The following is an 18,058-nucleotide window of genomic DNA, read 5'->3' on the forward strand; positions in this document are numbered from 1 at the left end:
GGAGGGGGGCGGAGTCCCGGACACGCATGCGCGGTAGGAAATGGCGGACCCGACGTACGAAAAAACGTTCCCTTGAACGTTTTTTCATGACGACGGTCAGCCAAAACACGACGCATCCAGTGCATGACAGACGCGATGGCCATATGTCGCGATCCTTCGGCAATACAAGTCTATGGGAAAAAAACGCATCCTGCGGGCACATTTGCAGGATGCGTTTTTTCCCAAAACTACGCATTGCGACGGACGCCAATCGACGCAACTGTGAAAGAAGCCTTAGAAGTGGCTCCATAAGAAACACTTCAAAGTCCTGGAATCGCCTAGCAAGTCTCCAGACCTGAACCCAATAGAAAATCTTTGGAGGAAGCTGAAAGCCAAGCGACAGCCCTCAAACATGAAAAATCTCGAGAGGAGTCGGCCAAAATCCATGCTGCAGTGTGTGCAAACTTGGTCAAAAACTACAGCATGACCTCTGTAATTGCAAACAAAGGTTTCTGTGCCAAATATTAAGTTCTGTTTTTCTATTGTATCAAATACTTATTTCATGCAATAAAATGCAAATTTATTACGTAACATACAATTTGATTTTCCGGATTTTTTTCAAGATTCTATCTTTCACAGTTGAAGTGTACCGATGATAAAAATTAAAGACCTTTCCGTTCTTAGTAGGTGGGAAAACTTGCAAAAGCGGCAGTATATCAAATACTTATTTTCCACACTGTATGTTACCGATAAATATGCGTTCACTGTGGTTTGGGAAAAATAATGCAATTATGGAATAACTCATCGGAAAAAAGCTTAGCCAACGGTGTGATTAGGGGGTCAGAAGAACATTGCAGTGACTAATGACAGTCAGAAAAAATCTGTCCTTGATCTTGGCAGTGCTAGACATGGTTTCTATGTTTTATTTCAATTAGTTATATTTGACATTTCAACTGTTATTTTAGATTTTTTTTTCTCCCCCCTCACTGACACATGGAATTACTTGCAATGGAGGTCACCGTCAAAATCTTTGCACTTGGTCCCATCAGTTTCATTGAGTTTCACCTCCGTTAAGTTGTTGCGCTGAATAAACATGTCTTTAATGGTTATTTAATGTTTCCGCATACGTTTATTAGGTTTGTATATTTAGTCAAGAATATGTAATTCTGCTTAGTCTTGTGTGTTCCCATCAGCTCAGGACTGGATGTCCTCCAGAAGTTTGGCTTCTATGCACATTTTTTGGGGGCATTTCTAGAACACTGCTCCAACATTTCCTCACAAAACACATTTGTCTGTGTAAACTTTCCCAAATCAAGGCAAAGTTAATTTGGTTTCTCTGGAGATGTCATCAAAGGATCAGAGTTGGTATTACCACTGAAATGGCTGCAGCCGGTAGATGTCAGATTCACATAAGGTTTATTTTACACTACCCTATTAGGAAAGAGTTATTTTACGGTAGTCCTTCCATAAAAGGGATGTCCAAGACTTTGAGATTGATAACCTACTTTCTGGATATCCAACACCCGACGCCTCCACCGATTGGCTGGTGGATGGTCCCACTGTTGGGAGCTAACTTGTAGTATCCAAGGACTTTATGTAGATCCTTCTGCCATATTACCTGATAGTAGATGGGGGAGCCAGGTGTCGTTCCTCCACCAACTTTATATTGATGACCTAGACCAGTGATCCTTTTAGATCAGCCATAGTCGTCAAAAAAGCATTTTTTAGAAGGCTTGTTCACAACTCTACTCTTTTGATGAGCAGACCAAAAGCAAAACGCTCAATCATCTGCTGATCAGACACTTTCTTCAGGGATAAAAATTTTAGTTATCAGCAGCGCTGTCACCCGGTGTGAACAGGGGATGTTCTGCTGATTACATGATGCCGTGTGGCAACAGAATGATTGCAACAATGATCGTTCTGTTCTAGAGATGAGCGAATTGATTTGCATTGCCGTGGTAGAGGAGTAAGGTCAGTACTCTGTGACCCTGTCAATCGCCTCCTGTCTGCCGGCATCACTGGCTCCTCTTTCGATTCGTCAACCTGCCATGATGTCATCATTGTGGAGTGATGCTCATATGATCTTGCCCTAGGACGGTGACTCAGAAGAGGAGCCGTCATATGACAGCAGGTAGAAGGCAGTTCACTGGCCAAGCATGGGGAGCCCTGTGAACCGCCTCCTACCTACCCATATCCTTGGCTTCACCTTTTGATTTCCCTGCCTGGCACAACATATTTATTGAAGTTTGGCTCATGTGTGATATTGCACTAGGCTGGGTAATCAAAGAAAAGCCCGGAATGTCAAAGAGTAGGAGGCTGTTCACAGGGCTCCCATCCAATGATTACAAAATAGTGACCTGGCTGTTGAACCAGAATTTTGCCAAGTTATTTGCTCATCTCTATTATATTCCAATCAGTTTTTGTTGATCGTAATCGCCTCAGTAAGTGAGCGTTGAACAACTTGTATAAATTCGTTTGCATGTTAGTGAGCCAAGATTGGTCCATTTAAATGGGCCATCAATATCAGAATCCTGGGCAACCCTTTAAATTCCTATCAGTGACCAAAAACATCTCTTGCTGTGGAGGACTCAACACATCCATATATTACCATAAATGACCAACACATTCATTTGAATTTGAAATGTGTAATGCCTCATTTTTCCTGCGGTGGAGCTACAGGTAAATTGATCACTTGATGCCAGATAACTCTACTGATCACTGCTGATTTGTGTCATATGCCACGATTAGTGATCTTTGTCTCCAAAGAGTAAAACTAAAAAAAATCATGTCACACCCATACAGCCAAAATTTCAAATGGTATAAAATGTGTCAACCTCATTCATTACATTATCATCATCAAATGTAACACTCGCCGATAGAAGGAAGGAGAGATAAATCCCCCAATTCTGTTATTACCCCCCATCTGTTCCTTAATTCTGCAGGGTGCGGCAACTCTGGAGGCCTTAACGTGTTGTTGTGTAATACATACAGTTAAGTAATTTGAGCATACGCTGTGTAATGCCTAATTTCTCCTATGGTGGCGCTATACAATATTCAAACACTTGCTGCCCTAGAATACAGATATATATATATATATATATATATATATATACACACGCACACCACACACATATATATATATATATATAATATATATAATCTTCAATTCACCCTGCATGGCAAAACAAGACGTTTTATTATACTCCCCTCCTGGGCGGTCCAGTCCGATGGGTGTCGCTGGTCTTAGTCCTGTGCCTCCTCTCTTCTTACGAAGCCATAATTTTTCTATGCTTAATGATGGTGTGCTGGGGCTTTTTTGATTTTAGTCTGACATTTTCTTTAATGTATATCAGAACAAAGACTTTTTTTTTTCTGCAGTTGTGTTAAGTGGAATATATTATTAAAGCTGTAGATTAATGCATGTCTTTATAGAGGGAGTGTAGGCTGTAATGTATTCTTGTCCTTGTACTACAGCTACATATGTCATTTAGGGCTATGCTTGAATTTTTGGGTCTTTTCGTTTGACGGCTTGTTCTATAACGGCTCGACTATATACATTTCTGGTAATCAATCTTTAGCCATTATAATCTAAACGAAGTCTCGTCCAACCATCTGTTTGCCTGGAATATGCCGCAGACACCTCCGTTCCGCAGGTGTTAAGCATATGAGAGCGGTTTGGTAGGTGGTCCGCAGTTTCATTCTCTTTTATCTCCTACCAATAGTGTAAAGGTTGTTTATTTCATTTCTTTTTCTTTTAACTAAATATTACGACTGTCTATAATTATTATTTTTTTATGTTGCTTTTTCTTTCTCCTTTTTAGGCAGAGTATGAGGTGGCGTCAGATGAGAAGCGCAAAGATCATGGTCTCAAGGTTTTAGATACCTACTTTAATAACGGGGTAAGTCACTTTTAATTTATCCAACAGTTGCTCGGATACTTTATCAATTTTGGGCATTTTTGACATAATTTACCATTTCATAGTGCCAGATCATATACTTTATTGAAGTGTTTGTTTTTCTTACATCCTTTTGTTGGGTCTTTTGCCTTTTGAAATGTAGATATTTATGGTGTTTCTTTTTCCTTTTTTCTAATTGAAAAGTACTTTTATTAGTTTCTATACCGACAGTTCCTGAGTTTTGAAATTGGTAAGTTCTGTAGGTTTGTTCTTAAACCGTGAGTTGGAACAGGGCCGGGAAAAAGAAATTAAAAAATATACCGTCATTTTGTCGTCTTCTTTCCACCAACGTGAAGCGCATCTTTGTCAGGCTAAGATTTATGGCTGGAGCTCATGGTGTGTCACGTAGTCGTGACGGTGAGTCCAGGCATATAGAGAAGAGGTGGAAGATGCAGTGTGCGATGGGGGAAAGAAGTGGACTGGATGGCAAGTAGCTGGTTGGCTGAAGAGATAAGTATTGGTTAAAAAAACACTAAAAACCTAACCCCTCTCCTGCCCTTCGCTGCCAGAGACTGGACTGTGCTGGGTTAGCCAGAGAGGTCAGCGGCGATATACACTCACCGGCCACTTTATTAGGTACACCATGCTAGTAACGGGTTGGACCCCCTTTTGCCTTCAGAACTGCCTCAATTCTTCGTGGCATAGATTCAACAAGGTGCTGGAAGCATTCCTCAGAGATTTTGGTCCATATTGACATGATGGCATCACACAGTTGCCGCAGATTTGTCGGCTGCACATCCCAAAGATGCTCCATACAAGGCAGGATGGATCCATGCTTTCATGTTTACGCCAAATTCTGACCCTACCATCCGAATGTCGCAGCAGAAATCGAGACTCATCAGACCAAGCAACGTTTTTCCAATCTTCTACTGTCCAATTTCGATGAGCTTGTACAAATTGTAGCCTCAGTTTCCTGTTCTTAGCTGAAAGGAGTGGTACCCGGTGTGGTCTTCTGCTGCTGTAGCCCATCTGCCTCAAAGTTCGACGCACTGTGCGTTCAGAGATGCTCTTAGGCCTACCTTGGTTGTAACGGGTGGCGATTTGAGTCACTGTTGCCTTTCTATCAGCTCGAACCAGTCTGCCCATTCTCCTCTGACCTCTGGCATCAACAAGGCATTTCCGCCCACAGAACTGCCGCTCACTGGATTTTTTTTCTTTTTCGGACCATTCTCTGTAAACCCTAGAGATGGTTGTGCGTGAAAATCCCAGTAGATCAGCAGTTTCTGAAATACTCAGACCAGCCCTTCTGGCACCAACAACCATGCCACGTTCAAAGGCACTCAAATCACCTTTCTTCCCCATACTGATGCTCGGATTGAACTGCAGGAGATTGTCTTGACCTACATGCCTAAATGCACTGAGTTGCCGCCATGTGATTGGCTGATTAGAAATTAAGTGTTAACAAGAAGTTGGACAGGTGTACCTAATAAAGTGGCCAGTGAGTGTATAACGTTTATTTTTTTAACATCCAACATTTTTTAAAATCCCTGTATTTGTAGTCTCTGTATCATGCACAAGGTCAGACTGAAGAACATTGGGCCCACCAGAGGATTTGAGGCCCACCATTCTCCCCCACTCAAGAGCCCAAAAGCAGCTGCAAGGTTTGCACTACTATCTCTCCGGAAGGAGAAGTCCGGGCCCACCGGAGGATTCTCCGGTTCTGTGGTGGGCCAGTCCAACCCTGATCATGCCCCATTAATAATTCTTCTCCTGCCAACTCAAATCACCACAAAGTACCGTTCAGAAGGAGAAATGACATAGGAACCCCCACCCATAAAAAAGTACCTCATCTTTTCAAATGTGGCCAGCTGTAAAATTCTGTACGGATCCTATCCTTGATTGCAATAAAATGACATTTACTGAGAATTCCCAAGATTATTCTCATTATCTTAAGGAATGAATTGCTCTGATGCCTGCAGCTCCTGAAGACCTCGGCGGGCTGGATACCTGAGCCTTTGGCCCAAACATGAGCTCAATAATACTGCAAGCAGAGGCAGTTTTGCTTTCGCAACATCAGAGGAACATAAGGGCTTTGATTTTGGCCAGATGGAGCCATCTTCAATACATAGTAACATAGTTAGTAAGGCCGAAAAAAGACATTTGTCCATCCAGTTCAGCCTCCAGTGCTCACAAGCTCAATAAAAAAAACAGTTTGTAAGTGCTGCTCTCCTACCCTGGGAAACTGACCACCTCTACCTGTGCAACTAACAAGAAACAGTAACATTATTTTCTAAACACTTCGCAATTTTACCCACCTAATAATGGAAAAAAGTCTTTCCTTCTGCATTGAAAACTATAGCTTATCACCTTAGATGTAAAGCCTGAAAGGCTGATTTATCAAAGCTTTTAATCTGTAAAATTTGTATTAAAAGCTTTGAAAATTTTCTACATTTTTGCCAAACGAAAAATTGTGCAAAAATTTTTGCGACTGTTGGCTTTTTTCAGCATTTTTACTCTGCTGCGCAGAAATGGGTGGGACGGGGTATCAAATTAATAAAAAATGCTGGTGTTTTGTACATGACACTTAGAAGAGGAGCCAAATTCATTAAGTGCTCTACTGCAGTCTTGATGAATCGACCACTAAGAGTTTTTCCAGTGGAGTACTCTCGGTGCACTTTCGGAAAGCATATTTCCAGTTCTCTTTAGAATCCCTGTAGCTATAACCTTCGTGGTGTTGCACTATACTAATTGGATGACTTATGATAATATAGATTTTTTTGATGTCTAATTGCATTCAAATGGATGGAAACTCTAAGAAAATTATTTGGATTGCGATGGCATGGGCTGCCGTGTAGATGTACGGACATGGATGAGGAGGGAGGACAGGATATGGTGTGAATAGTTGCTTCTCCGTGACATCTATTAATATTTTTGTGACCAAAATTTTATTGTAGAGGAGCTCAAATAATTAATCTATAATTAAGATTGCTTCCCTCGACACGCATCTTACGGTCACAGCTTGCAATTTTGTACTGTACTGGGAAAATAAAACGCTCTTCTAAAAATGGATTTGTGCGGAGACTAATTCTACTTGTATTCCACGGGAGCCCGAAGTGTAAAGCTTTCTTTAATTTTTTTTTTCTGGTCTGTCAGACATGTCCTAAGGGGACATATAAGTGAGAAGCAGATGTCCAGAACCAGTCATGTCAGCATGGCTGCAGCAGTTCAAGGACTGAGAGCACTTGTAGGTTTCTGTAATTTTTAGTGATTTTAATAGTGTGGCGGCCACATGTGCATTGTGATCTCCATTACCATCAGCTTGACTTGCCAGAAATTGCTGTCTTGTGGAATCCTCTTTTATTTACCGTAATGCCCTCGTGGCCAGAACTTTCCAGGTCTGAAGAATGCTCCATGTAAACTTTACTGTGTGACATAGTTGGGCTGATTGTATCTCCTGCAACATTGAAATACCAATGCCTTTGCCCTTGACATTGATTTGAGAGGTCAGTGGTTTTCTTCCACCACAAGCTGGAAGTACCCGGAGGTGTTTATTGATGCCCAGCTGTCATTTCTGCTACTGTGTGGTTAGAGGAATCCCGTGAACAATCTTGAGGAGGTGACTCATAGTCTCAAGTAGTTTTCATTTGCTTTTGAGGGCACTAGTACACTAACATATGGTAAAGTCATTAATTAGATGTACACCCTTGTGGAAACCTCTTAGACCGTGCTTTATTCATTTTACACCTTGTAATAAAAAAAAGTAAAATGCTAACCCATAAAATGTTAGATCCAAAGGAAATAAAATCAACTTTAGTCTCTACTAAAATCCATGATTCAAGGGTATCCTAAAGGTCATGAATTTGAGTAGTTTTGTCATTGGCTGAAAAACCTATTAAAGGGGTTTTCAGGGTACCTGGATTAGTAAAGCAGTGTAAACACTATCAGAAATTAAGACACTTCATAATGTACCTGCTGTTAAAATTTTGCTCTGTTCCTGAGCTGTCACAGCTCAAAGCACAGAGTAAAGATTTCCTGTCTGTGTCTTGTGAGTTTGGCCAGAAAAGATGAAGCTGTTGTCCCAGAGTGCTAGATTACAAGATAATTAATACATTATATTACTTATTGCTACTTTACAGTACACAGATCCAGTTTTGTGTCTGTGTCCGCAACAGGAACCTTACAAACTGCAGGAGAGTCTCGGGACAGTGGATATTAGTTAAAATGGAAATAATGTTGGGACGGAGAAACTGCAGTGATTTTTCCATCTTGCGACTATATAGTAGTTTCAGGATGGTGCTTTGGAGGTGGAGAAGGCACGGACTGTGGAAGCTGTGGATCCGATACAGCTCTGCCTTTTGATAAAGGTAGTCTAAGAATGGGTGAAAAATTAATTGCTACTAAGGTCTGGGATCTGCTCTCTGAGAGAACATGGGAACTCTCACCTGAACTTTCCTGTGTTCGGGATAGAAAACTGTACGCCCAACGGTACAGATAGGTCCACTGTTAAAATTCTAATATACATTGGCTAACACTTTACCAGTGGCTTTGATGCCCAGGTTGGATGCAGTGGCCGCAATAGTCCCAGTTTCAGGCCCTAGAGCCGTTTTCTTGTGTGTTTATAATCTGTCCACTGTAGTTCTGATCCCTCCTTAGACCACTCTTTACCCTCTACATCATGGAACGTGGTGACTCTCGTCTATACTTCACCCTCCAAGTCCTGAGAAATACTAACCAGATGTTTGTAGCCAAGTACAACAGCAACAGGAAATTAATTTTGAGTGTGTTTTTCAAAGTTTGGCTCCAAATCAAAGCTCACAAACTATTACCCAAAAGAGAAATTGCAAAGAAAATGCAGATTGTGGTAGGTGTTTAGCTTGTATACTTTATAAAGGAAAAAAAAAAGAGCAGAATTTGGATAATATTTTTTTCTGGTGGTAATCTGAGATGCAATTGCGTGCACCCAGGGTCAAAAATATAAGTATGGAAATATCATATTGTAAACTGAAGCACATTCCACTTGGCTGATATGACGTCCTCTGTCCTGCACTCGTGTTCATATAAATATTCTCCACAAGGACAATAATACAACTGGTATTTCTCTAAAAAATGTTTAGATTTTAAGCTTTTTTTTCTGAATTTTGATTTTCAGTTGGATCTTTTCTTTGGGTGTAATCCATTAAACATTATTCCACATAAGATTAAAAAATATCTCCAGTAGTGTTAATGTTTTTGCTCTCCCTTATTGACCGATTAAGGTGTCCAAATATTGCTTTTTTGGCTACAGCTATTGTGCTCACAAACACAGAATACAAAGATATTGACTACTGTTAGATATGACCAGTACACATTTGAGATGGACGACGAAGGACTAGTAGTTGTAAAGGACTTCGACTTATTTGGGTCAATGATCACTCAAGGTCCAGTGACAACACCGGAAGTCAATAGAAGAATAGCTATGGACAAATCAACAATGAAGTTAATGGACAAGGTCTTCAAATACAGGAACATTTCATTGGCTATGAAGACATAGCTCGTACATAGTTTGAGCTTTTCTATAGTAACCTATGGATGCAAAACCTGGATGATAAAGAAACAAGACAGAAGAAAAATTGACGCCTTCTAAATATGGTGCCGAAGAAGGATGTTATCAGTACCATGGATGGCAAGAAGAGCAAACAAATCTTTGAACAAATCAAGCCAGACACGTCATTCGAAACAGTGATCATCAAGCTATGACTTGCCTACCTTGGACACATCATACAAATAAAGAAAAATCACTGGAGAAGGACATAATGATCAGAACATTAGAAGGAGGAAGGTGAAGAGGAAGACCAGCAATCCAATAGCTTGATACTATCAAGATAACGGCAGAGACTCTGGTGGACCTATCTAGGCTTCCACAAGATCGATCTACCTACAGAGTGTTCATCTATCAAGTCGCTATAACTTGACATGGAGCCCAAGGGTGTTAAAATAAATAAATAAAAAATGCACACACTCTACCCCTTCAATGGGGAGATTGGTCCCATTAGGACACAAAGATGAAATATTGAAATTCAGCATATCTGATTCTTCTCTCCCCCAACATCTGCTGTTGCGGCGGAGTCTGAAGGTCGATATACAACAGTCATCTGTAGACATCAGCGAATTTGCTCGGGTTTCCTCTTATTCAGCAAGCTGCAGAGGGAACCCGGCTTCCTGGATCACGCTGGCCGATCGGCGCCGCAACTGCATGTGTCGCGGTTGTGTCACAGCACATGCGTGGAGAGCCTGTTTGTTGGGCTCTCCATACATGGGTTGTGACTGTGACACAGCCACGACACATGCAGCTGCGGTGCTGATCGGCCAGCGTGATCCAGGAAGCCGGGTTCCCTCTGCAGCTTGCCGAATAAGAGGGACCCGAGCAAATTCGCTCATCTCTAGTCATCTGGTCTTGTTGAAAAATTGTAGGTTTGGACAACTTTATTTTAATCTATGGAAAATGTATCCTAGTAGGGCGGCTATAAAAATATTGAGAGTTTTCTTTAATAAATGTGAAAATCTGCTAAATTCACTCCCTTCCCCCAAACCGGTAATCACTCAGCCTGTGCACTGTGATGTGCGTCACCTCTAGTGTATATATTAAATTTGCTAGAAGCAGCAATTAGTGTTTGGCATCTCTAGTTTCCGGAGAATGTGCTGAGTAGGGTTCCAGTGTAACACAGAAGAGATCTCTTTGATGGCCTCTCTCCGGCATTCATGCAGTGTATTGTGTGGTGTAATACAGTTAGTAGGGATCGGCCTTTAGACTCTTACCCAAGGGCCAATTCACATGACATAATGAAAAATAAAAAAACATGATACTTTCATCTGTGTGTTGTATTGCATATCCATATTATGCTCATATCTCCTGATTTAGTTTTTGTTTTTAATTTTTGCTCCTATAAACCTTTTTCGAAATTGTAAAGAATAAGATCCTATTTTTTCCCATTCTGCATTAATTCCCATGGTTTTTCAGATTATTTCAGATTTTATTATTTTAGGTCTTCGTTGACTTCGGTGGTAATTTTTTGTACAAAAATCAACATACATAAAATAATTCTCATTTGCTTTCTTTCTTTTTGTTTATATTTCTTTATTTCCAGGTTTTTTTTTTTCCATTAAAGAGCTTATACTTAACTTTTTTTTTTCCACATAAACCTGTATCCTATGTCATATTACCAGCACATCACTGCCTTGGCTTTTGTACTTAACCCAAGGCTGTATGAATTTCCCCGATCATGTTTCCAGGGCTGATAGGTCCAACACAAACGATCACAGGGAATGTGCATAAGTTCGGCTTTGTGCATAAGTTCGGCTTTGTACATTTATTGCTCTAAACAAGGGTCACTCACAATTCAAGGCTGCGACCATATGCATGCTGAATATAAAATCCAGATCCCAACACCTAGCTCCAAGACCTGCAATAAAAGCTGCCTCGGTAATTTAATAAGAGCTTGTTCTTTCCATTTGACACGTTGAGGTCACGGTGCCTGACGAGGAATGCTGCGTTATATCAGTTTATAGTGACTGGCCGTCCTCAGAGACATTTGAAAGATAGTTTTGTAGTAGATCAGGAATTTGGATGTGGGGTCAATATTTCAAATGCTGGAGAACATTAAAGTTCTGCTGAACAGGCCATTCATGAGCAGCTGGACTCCACAAACAAAGCCTCATCTGAGCTGCGGTGGACCTTTCCTGCGAAAAACACAGGTGAATATTTTGAGAAAAAGAAGGTCATTCATAAAGGAAAGCCTATTCAGAAAAAAAGTTGCCATATTCAGGTCCAACAATGTGCCGGATTGAGGTTTTCTAGACTACTAGAAATTGATCTGGAATTATATTAGATACTTTCACACTTTGAAAATTTTTTTCTCCAATCTGACGTTACTTTTTAGTTCAGTTTTTCAAGAAGCGGAAACACTTTAAATTCTTCTCCAAAACTTGGATGTTCTGCTGAGTGGGGAATTATAGGCCTTTGATTCCCAGGTTGGATTTAGTATCACGTGAAGACAGATTCGTAGACTTTCTTTTGAGTAAGGGTACCGTCACACAGTGCCATTTTCATCGCTACGACGGCACGATTCGTGACGTTGCAGCGTCGTATGATTATCGCTCCAGCGTCGTAGACTGCGGTCACACGTTGCAATACACGGCGCTGGAGCGATAATTTCATGACGTATTTGCGATGTAGAAGCTGTTGGGTACTGTGCGCACATCGTATACAACCTGTGTCACACGATGCAATCATGCCGCCACAGCGGGACACTAGACGACGAAAGAAAGTTTCAAACGATCTGCTACGACGTAAGATTCTCAGCGGGGATCCGGATCGCAGTAGCGTGTCAGACACAACGATATCGTAACGATATCGCTAGAACGTCACGAATCGTGCCGTCGTAACGATGAAAATGGCACTGTGTGATGGTACCCTAAGTCTTCTAATCAAAACTTTAAAAAGTTTTGTAGTTATGCTTGAAGGCACAAAACGGGCCAGTACTGGAGAGGTTAGTATTCCTTCATGCTTTCCTATGGGTCAACTTGAAGGTAAAAATCTTACTTCTCTCATTTTCTGTCGCCCCCTTTTTGTCCCTGGCAAAAAGACTGACTGGCATTTTCAAGTTAATGTGAACAGGTGCCAACTAGGAGCAGCTACCTCCATATACAAAAAGCAAAAAAAGTTGCACTCTGTAGTGCTAAAGCATGTCAATATGAAATATGAATAGCCATATCGCTTCTGGATACTAGGAAAGAAGGAGACGCTTAGCACATAATTTAACCAATTCATGCATGCCCATCAACCAATGACAAGGTGGTCTCAAAACTGACATTAGGACCCATCAGTTTTGAGACCAAATTGTCGTTGGTTGCTGGGCATGCATGAATTGGCCAAATTATGTGCTAAGCATCTCATTTTTTTTCCTAGTATCAAGAAGCAGTATTGCTATTCATATTTCATATATTTTACAGTGACATGCTTTAGCAGTACAGAGTGCAACTTTTTTTATTTTATATGGAGCTAGCTGCTCCTAGTTGGCACCTGTTCACATTAACTTCGAAGTGCCAGTCAGTCTTTTTGTCCTGTTTGTCCCTGGTCCATATAAGTCATTAGATACTGGTATCAAGACCCTGCATGCTGAAATAATTGGATGAAAAGAATATCGAATGATTGGACAAATGAAGGAGTGAATGAATGGGTAGATTAATGAACTGTGAAAAGACTGATGGATAGATGTAAGAACCCAAAAACTGATCCATAGGTGGATGATTGAACGTACACATAGACGGAAGGATGGATAAATAAATAGAGAACTTAAAAGGAAAGGTACATGGATAAATGGATGCACAGGTGGGAAAAAGGTAGACTGATAATTAAATAGACAGAAGGAAGTATGTCAAAGAATGGACAGATTGAAAAGATGGGTGGGTGGAAGAAAGTACTGGTTGATGGATGAGTGGGTAGTTTAGTTAGTAATAGAAAGATGGAAGAAAATATGGATGGATGGACTCCAAAACAATTGCATGGGTGGACTATTGATGCATAGATGGAAGGATGGATAAATGAATGGACTGATTGAAGGGACTTCTATATAGATGGATAAAATCATGCATAGGTGGAAGAACAGGTAGACTAATGTTTGAAAAGACAGAAAGATGTATGTGTGTGTATAGATGAATGGACAAATTAAAAGGATGGGTTGGTGGAAGAATGGACTAATTGGTGGATAAATGGAAGGAAGGATTAATGGACAGTGGAAAGATGTAAGGAGAGATAGAAAGGCGATTAGATAGAAGTATCTAAAAAACATAAAAAAAACTTTGCATGGACCGACTATTGTATAGGCACATAGCCAAAATGACAGGTAGATAAATGGACAGAATAAAGACTCGTATAGGACTGGATGAACTGGATGGGTAGGTGGAAGAACAGGTAGATGGATGTACTGATGGAGGATTGAATAGACCAAAAGATGGATGAATGTATAGATGAAAGGATGGGTAGATGGAAGAACAGATGGGAAGGATGGATGGTTAGAAGAAAGGTTGAGCCTACGATCACAAGGACGAGTGACACAATGGACCCATGGAGTTGGATGAATGAATGTACAGAAGACAGCTTTGTCTTATTTGTGCAAATTCGGAATCAGGAAGAAATATTCATCCTGAGAAGTCAATTATTATATAGAGTTGCAGGATAATTTTTACATTACCATTTGTCTTCTTTTTTTCCTACGAGGCTGGCATGGTAGAACTTTAGGCACAAAATATTTCTATATAATTCTTTGATTTATAAGTAAGGAAATTGCCAAACAATCCCACATCATGTTTGTAACGTTCCAGTCTCCTAAGTACAGGAGCGGGCGAGTTGCTAAGTGGTAGAAAAGCTATACTGTAAAAACATTGGGGGAAGCCCTGCTTAATGGACGTGTCCTGAGAGTGGAAGGGAATAAAACTCGACACAAGTTTGTGGTTCCTGGCCCTGAACGTTTTTTCACCGCATACGCTTTCATTTCTCCCAGCAAACGGATGCTGCAGAATGGGTCTTGTATTTATAGGGTTTGTGTTTTTTCTCCACTTTACGTAAGCGAAGCCTAGTTTAACCCTGCTATTCTCCTGGTTACCACTATACACTTGTTATCTTCCGGTCATTTTTGACCGGACCTAATAAAGTCTTGATTTTTAGCTAATTTAAGTGTTTTAATTGAATAATTTTTGCGGTATTATATTGTATGTGAACCTGGTTGTTTATAAACAAATGAAAAATGGAAAGAAAAACGTACTTTTTTTTTTTGTGTGTGTGTGTCAAAACATTTAACATGGCTTTATTGGAATATTTATGCATATTGCATATTTGCACATACAAAAAAAATTATTCATCCAACTGTAAACTATAACTATTAACAATAAACTAAATGTAATTATATTATTTTCCAACAAAAAAAATTAACAGTTCAGGTTTTTTTATGTAAAATGATAAATAAGTCACACGGTGCAAAATTTACTGTTTGCAATTGTCACAGGTATAATTGACATGTCTTTTGCGTAAATATTTTTCATATCTGTAACATATCACATTTGATTTGTGATTGCTTGATGTTGGACAGAAGTCGCATCGTTTCCGTTTTAGGCTGGTTGCGTTGCTGGTGGCGTCCGTGGGTATTGTAGCAGTGCTGGTGGAAGCTGCTGGTTCACTTTCTTTATCTTGCTGTTGGATCCTGTGGACAATGGCTGCCGCTCCATCAGCTCTGGGTGTTACCTTTCGTTCTTCAATATATGGGCTAACCAGTGATTTTCCCAACTCCTCTATAAAAAGTCTTCTCTTTTATAGTTTATTTTTGTTCCAATTTGGGTCTATTTCCTTCCATAGCACGAATGCATTGTATGCTGACACATCAAGCATATTGTAAAAAATCACCATTGGCCCCCGATTTGTTTTGCCCTTACAGGTGTAAGTGCCTATCAGTTGATCTAGAGTATCAACAGCCCCTTTTGTAGCATTATATTCTAAAATGATGTCCGGTTTTCTGTCATCTCTATTACTGATTTCACTATCATGATGCATTGTGCTCATCAGAATTACCTGCTTGTGTTTCTTTGGGACGTAAGAAACTACTGTGGTATCCTTAGTAAAATAGAACCTAGAACTATAAATGTCTCTCTTACTGAGAATACCTTGCGGCAGTTCTATTTTACAGGACTATTTACAGAACTATTTTACAGGCACTGCAGGGTAAAAATATTTGGCACATAACTATACTGGAAGGTAATCCATCAGCAGTATTGTAATGAGAAAATGTATGTATGTGTAAATCTGCATGGACCAAAAGGACCTAAATAAATTGATAAATAGTAGTAGATGTAATATATAGTCCAAAATGAGATTATAGCTCCTTTATTTTACTCATAAAATGGCCGGAGATCACTATAAAAGGCAATCGGTCATTTTTGACCGAAGAGTACAAGTGTGTAAAAAATTGTGGAGCAAAAAGTAAACATAAAAAAAAATATATAACAATACGCATAGTAAGAACCCCTCAAATGAGGAAAAGTCAGTCAACCACAAGTTTCAGAACTGCATCTTGAATATTTTAAAAAATATTAAAGTTCAAAATCGGTCGTTTGTGACCGAAGACAACAGCAGGGTTAAGAAAACAGATGTTGCCTAAAGCAACCTAGAAAGCGAGATGATAACTTATATGTATACGTCCCAACTGTTGAAGAACAGAAAGAGGGATAAATTTATGTGGACGTAGACCAAATTCGGGACTCTCCACTGTATCTGGTAAACTTGGGACTAGAGATGAGAGGATCAATTCACGGGACTCCGGTCCAACCTCTAGATCAGTGAAACTGGTGGCTGGACGGGAGGCCATGAATCATTTACCTTCCGGTGCGGCTTTTGATTAGTCCGGGCAGTGCGACGTCATCTGTGCCTCCTACTCATCTCTGGTTGGGACCTGTGGATTATTTTTTGTTCCTTCGCTCAGTTGGAGCCGCCAGAACTTTCTCATCTTTATGTATGTGACATCTGGCTTTTTTGTGTCTATAAAGCTGTCATCACCAAACTATGCAATAACGATCTTCTCTGTTCATTGTTGCATTTTATTTTATTTTTTTTAGACCTTTTCTCCTTTATTTGATGCATTTCTGATGCAGATGTGAAGCCTCATTTTTAATGTTTTTTTACAGGACGGAAAACTTAAAATGTAACTGCTTTTTTTTTACATGCGTTGTTTTTTTTTTTGTTTTTTTTTTAAACTCCACATAGAAGCCTCCTGAGAAGAATAGCACCAAAACCGCACAGTTCAGCAGCGTCTTTAGACCACAGGGGGCGCATTTTTCGTGATGTCACATTCACTTTGCTTCGACAGTTGAACACACAAATTCTGTGCAAAAAAAAAAAAAAAGTTGCAGAACTTATGTAGCATTTATGCTACATGTGAACACGGCCTAAATTTCCAAGCAAAGTGGATGTGATTCCATGAATTCTTCCCCCATGTGGTCTAAAGAGGCTTTCTATATAGGCTTGTTCTGGGAAAAAAAACAAAAAAAAAGCATAAAAAGACGTTGCATTTTTAATAAAAGATTTTCTGTGCTATTAAAAAAATCAAGGAAGAAGGAAACATCCAGCTCAACGAGATAGTGAAAAAACGTGTCGTTCCTTTAAAAACAGTATCAACGCGTTTCTGGTGACAGAGCACCCTCAGTCATGAATAAGGGTGCTCTGTCACCAGAAACGCGTTGATACTGTTTTTATTCCTGTTGTTGCTGATGTTTTTATCCTCCACATATATTATTGAAGTGAATAAAGGAACGACACGTTTTTTCACTATCTCGTTGAGCTGGATGTTTCCTTCTTCCTTGATCTTTCTACGCCCTGACACAGCGGTTCCGTGCTCCGAGTATCCAGAGATGTCAACCATGGTGAGCTGGACTTTGCTTTGCGCTATTAAAAAAACCCATTAAACTCTGCTTCATATTTGCATCAAAGTTGCATCAAATAAGAGGAAAATGCATCAAAGAAACATAGCAAACATGTAATAATCAGAGAAGACTGTTAAGAATGTAGCATTTACTCTACCTGTGAACACTGCCTCAGCTTTGTTTTTATTACATTTTTATGAGTTTAATAGAGAAAAAATATCAATCATACCTTTTTTTTTTTTCCTTACATCATTTACCAATTCCTGTAAATAATGTGATCGCTGTGTTGTGCGAGTTTTTACGATTACAGGGTTACCAAATATGTCCGTGTTATGTGCTGATTTGTGATGTTTATTATTTAAATAATAAAATATGCTTCTGAGAACAATGATTTTTCTTCTGGCATAAGCAGTCCAATAATTCGATGAATAAGCAGTTTTGTTCATTTAGTAGTATAATGCATCCCATAGTCCTCCTCTGGTCTCTTCAGCGTGTCCCCTCAGCAGCTCCACTGCCCGACAAAGCAAAGTGAGGTCATCACGCCCACTGCGTCAGACGCAGAGGGGGTAATGATGGGACAGGGAACTTCAACTGATGCTTCCTCCTTCATTATTTCTTTCAACTGTATAGGCATCTATGATTCCGATATAGTTGAATGTACAATGTGGAGGCCCGGAGCCGCGGCCGCTTGGTCTAACGCCATTAGCGGCACACCACTGGCTGGGGACCGTAGGCAAATA

The 18,058-nt window shown here is 40.0% G+C and overlaps 1 protein-coding gene across 4 annotated transcripts in view; it reads left to right on the forward strand.

Annotated features, from left to right (window-relative positions):
* The window catches only part of GRK4 (G protein-coupled receptor kinase 4), a 203,877-nt gene that overhangs the window by 130,727 nt on the left and 55,092 nt on the right, over window positions 1–18,058 (forward strand). For 3 of the 4 annotated variants that reach the window (XM_077280049.1, XM_077280052.1, XM_077280050.1), the window contains one exon: window positions 3,801–3,878. In XM_077280049.1, coding sequence (XP_077136164.1) covers window positions 3,801–3,878 — 78 coding nt within the window. Of the gene's footprint in view, window positions 1–3,800; window positions 3,905–18,058 lie in introns of all 4 variants that reach the window. The other variant, XM_077280051.1, reaches the window with a different exon arrangement.

Source organism: Ranitomeya variabilis, chromosome 1 (genome assembly GCF_051348905.1).
Source record: "Ranitomeya variabilis isolate aRanVar5 chromosome 1, aRanVar5.hap1, whole genome shotgun sequence".
NCBI lineage: Eukaryota > Metazoa > Chordata > Amphibia > Anura > Dendrobatidae > Ranitomeya > Ranitomeya variabilis.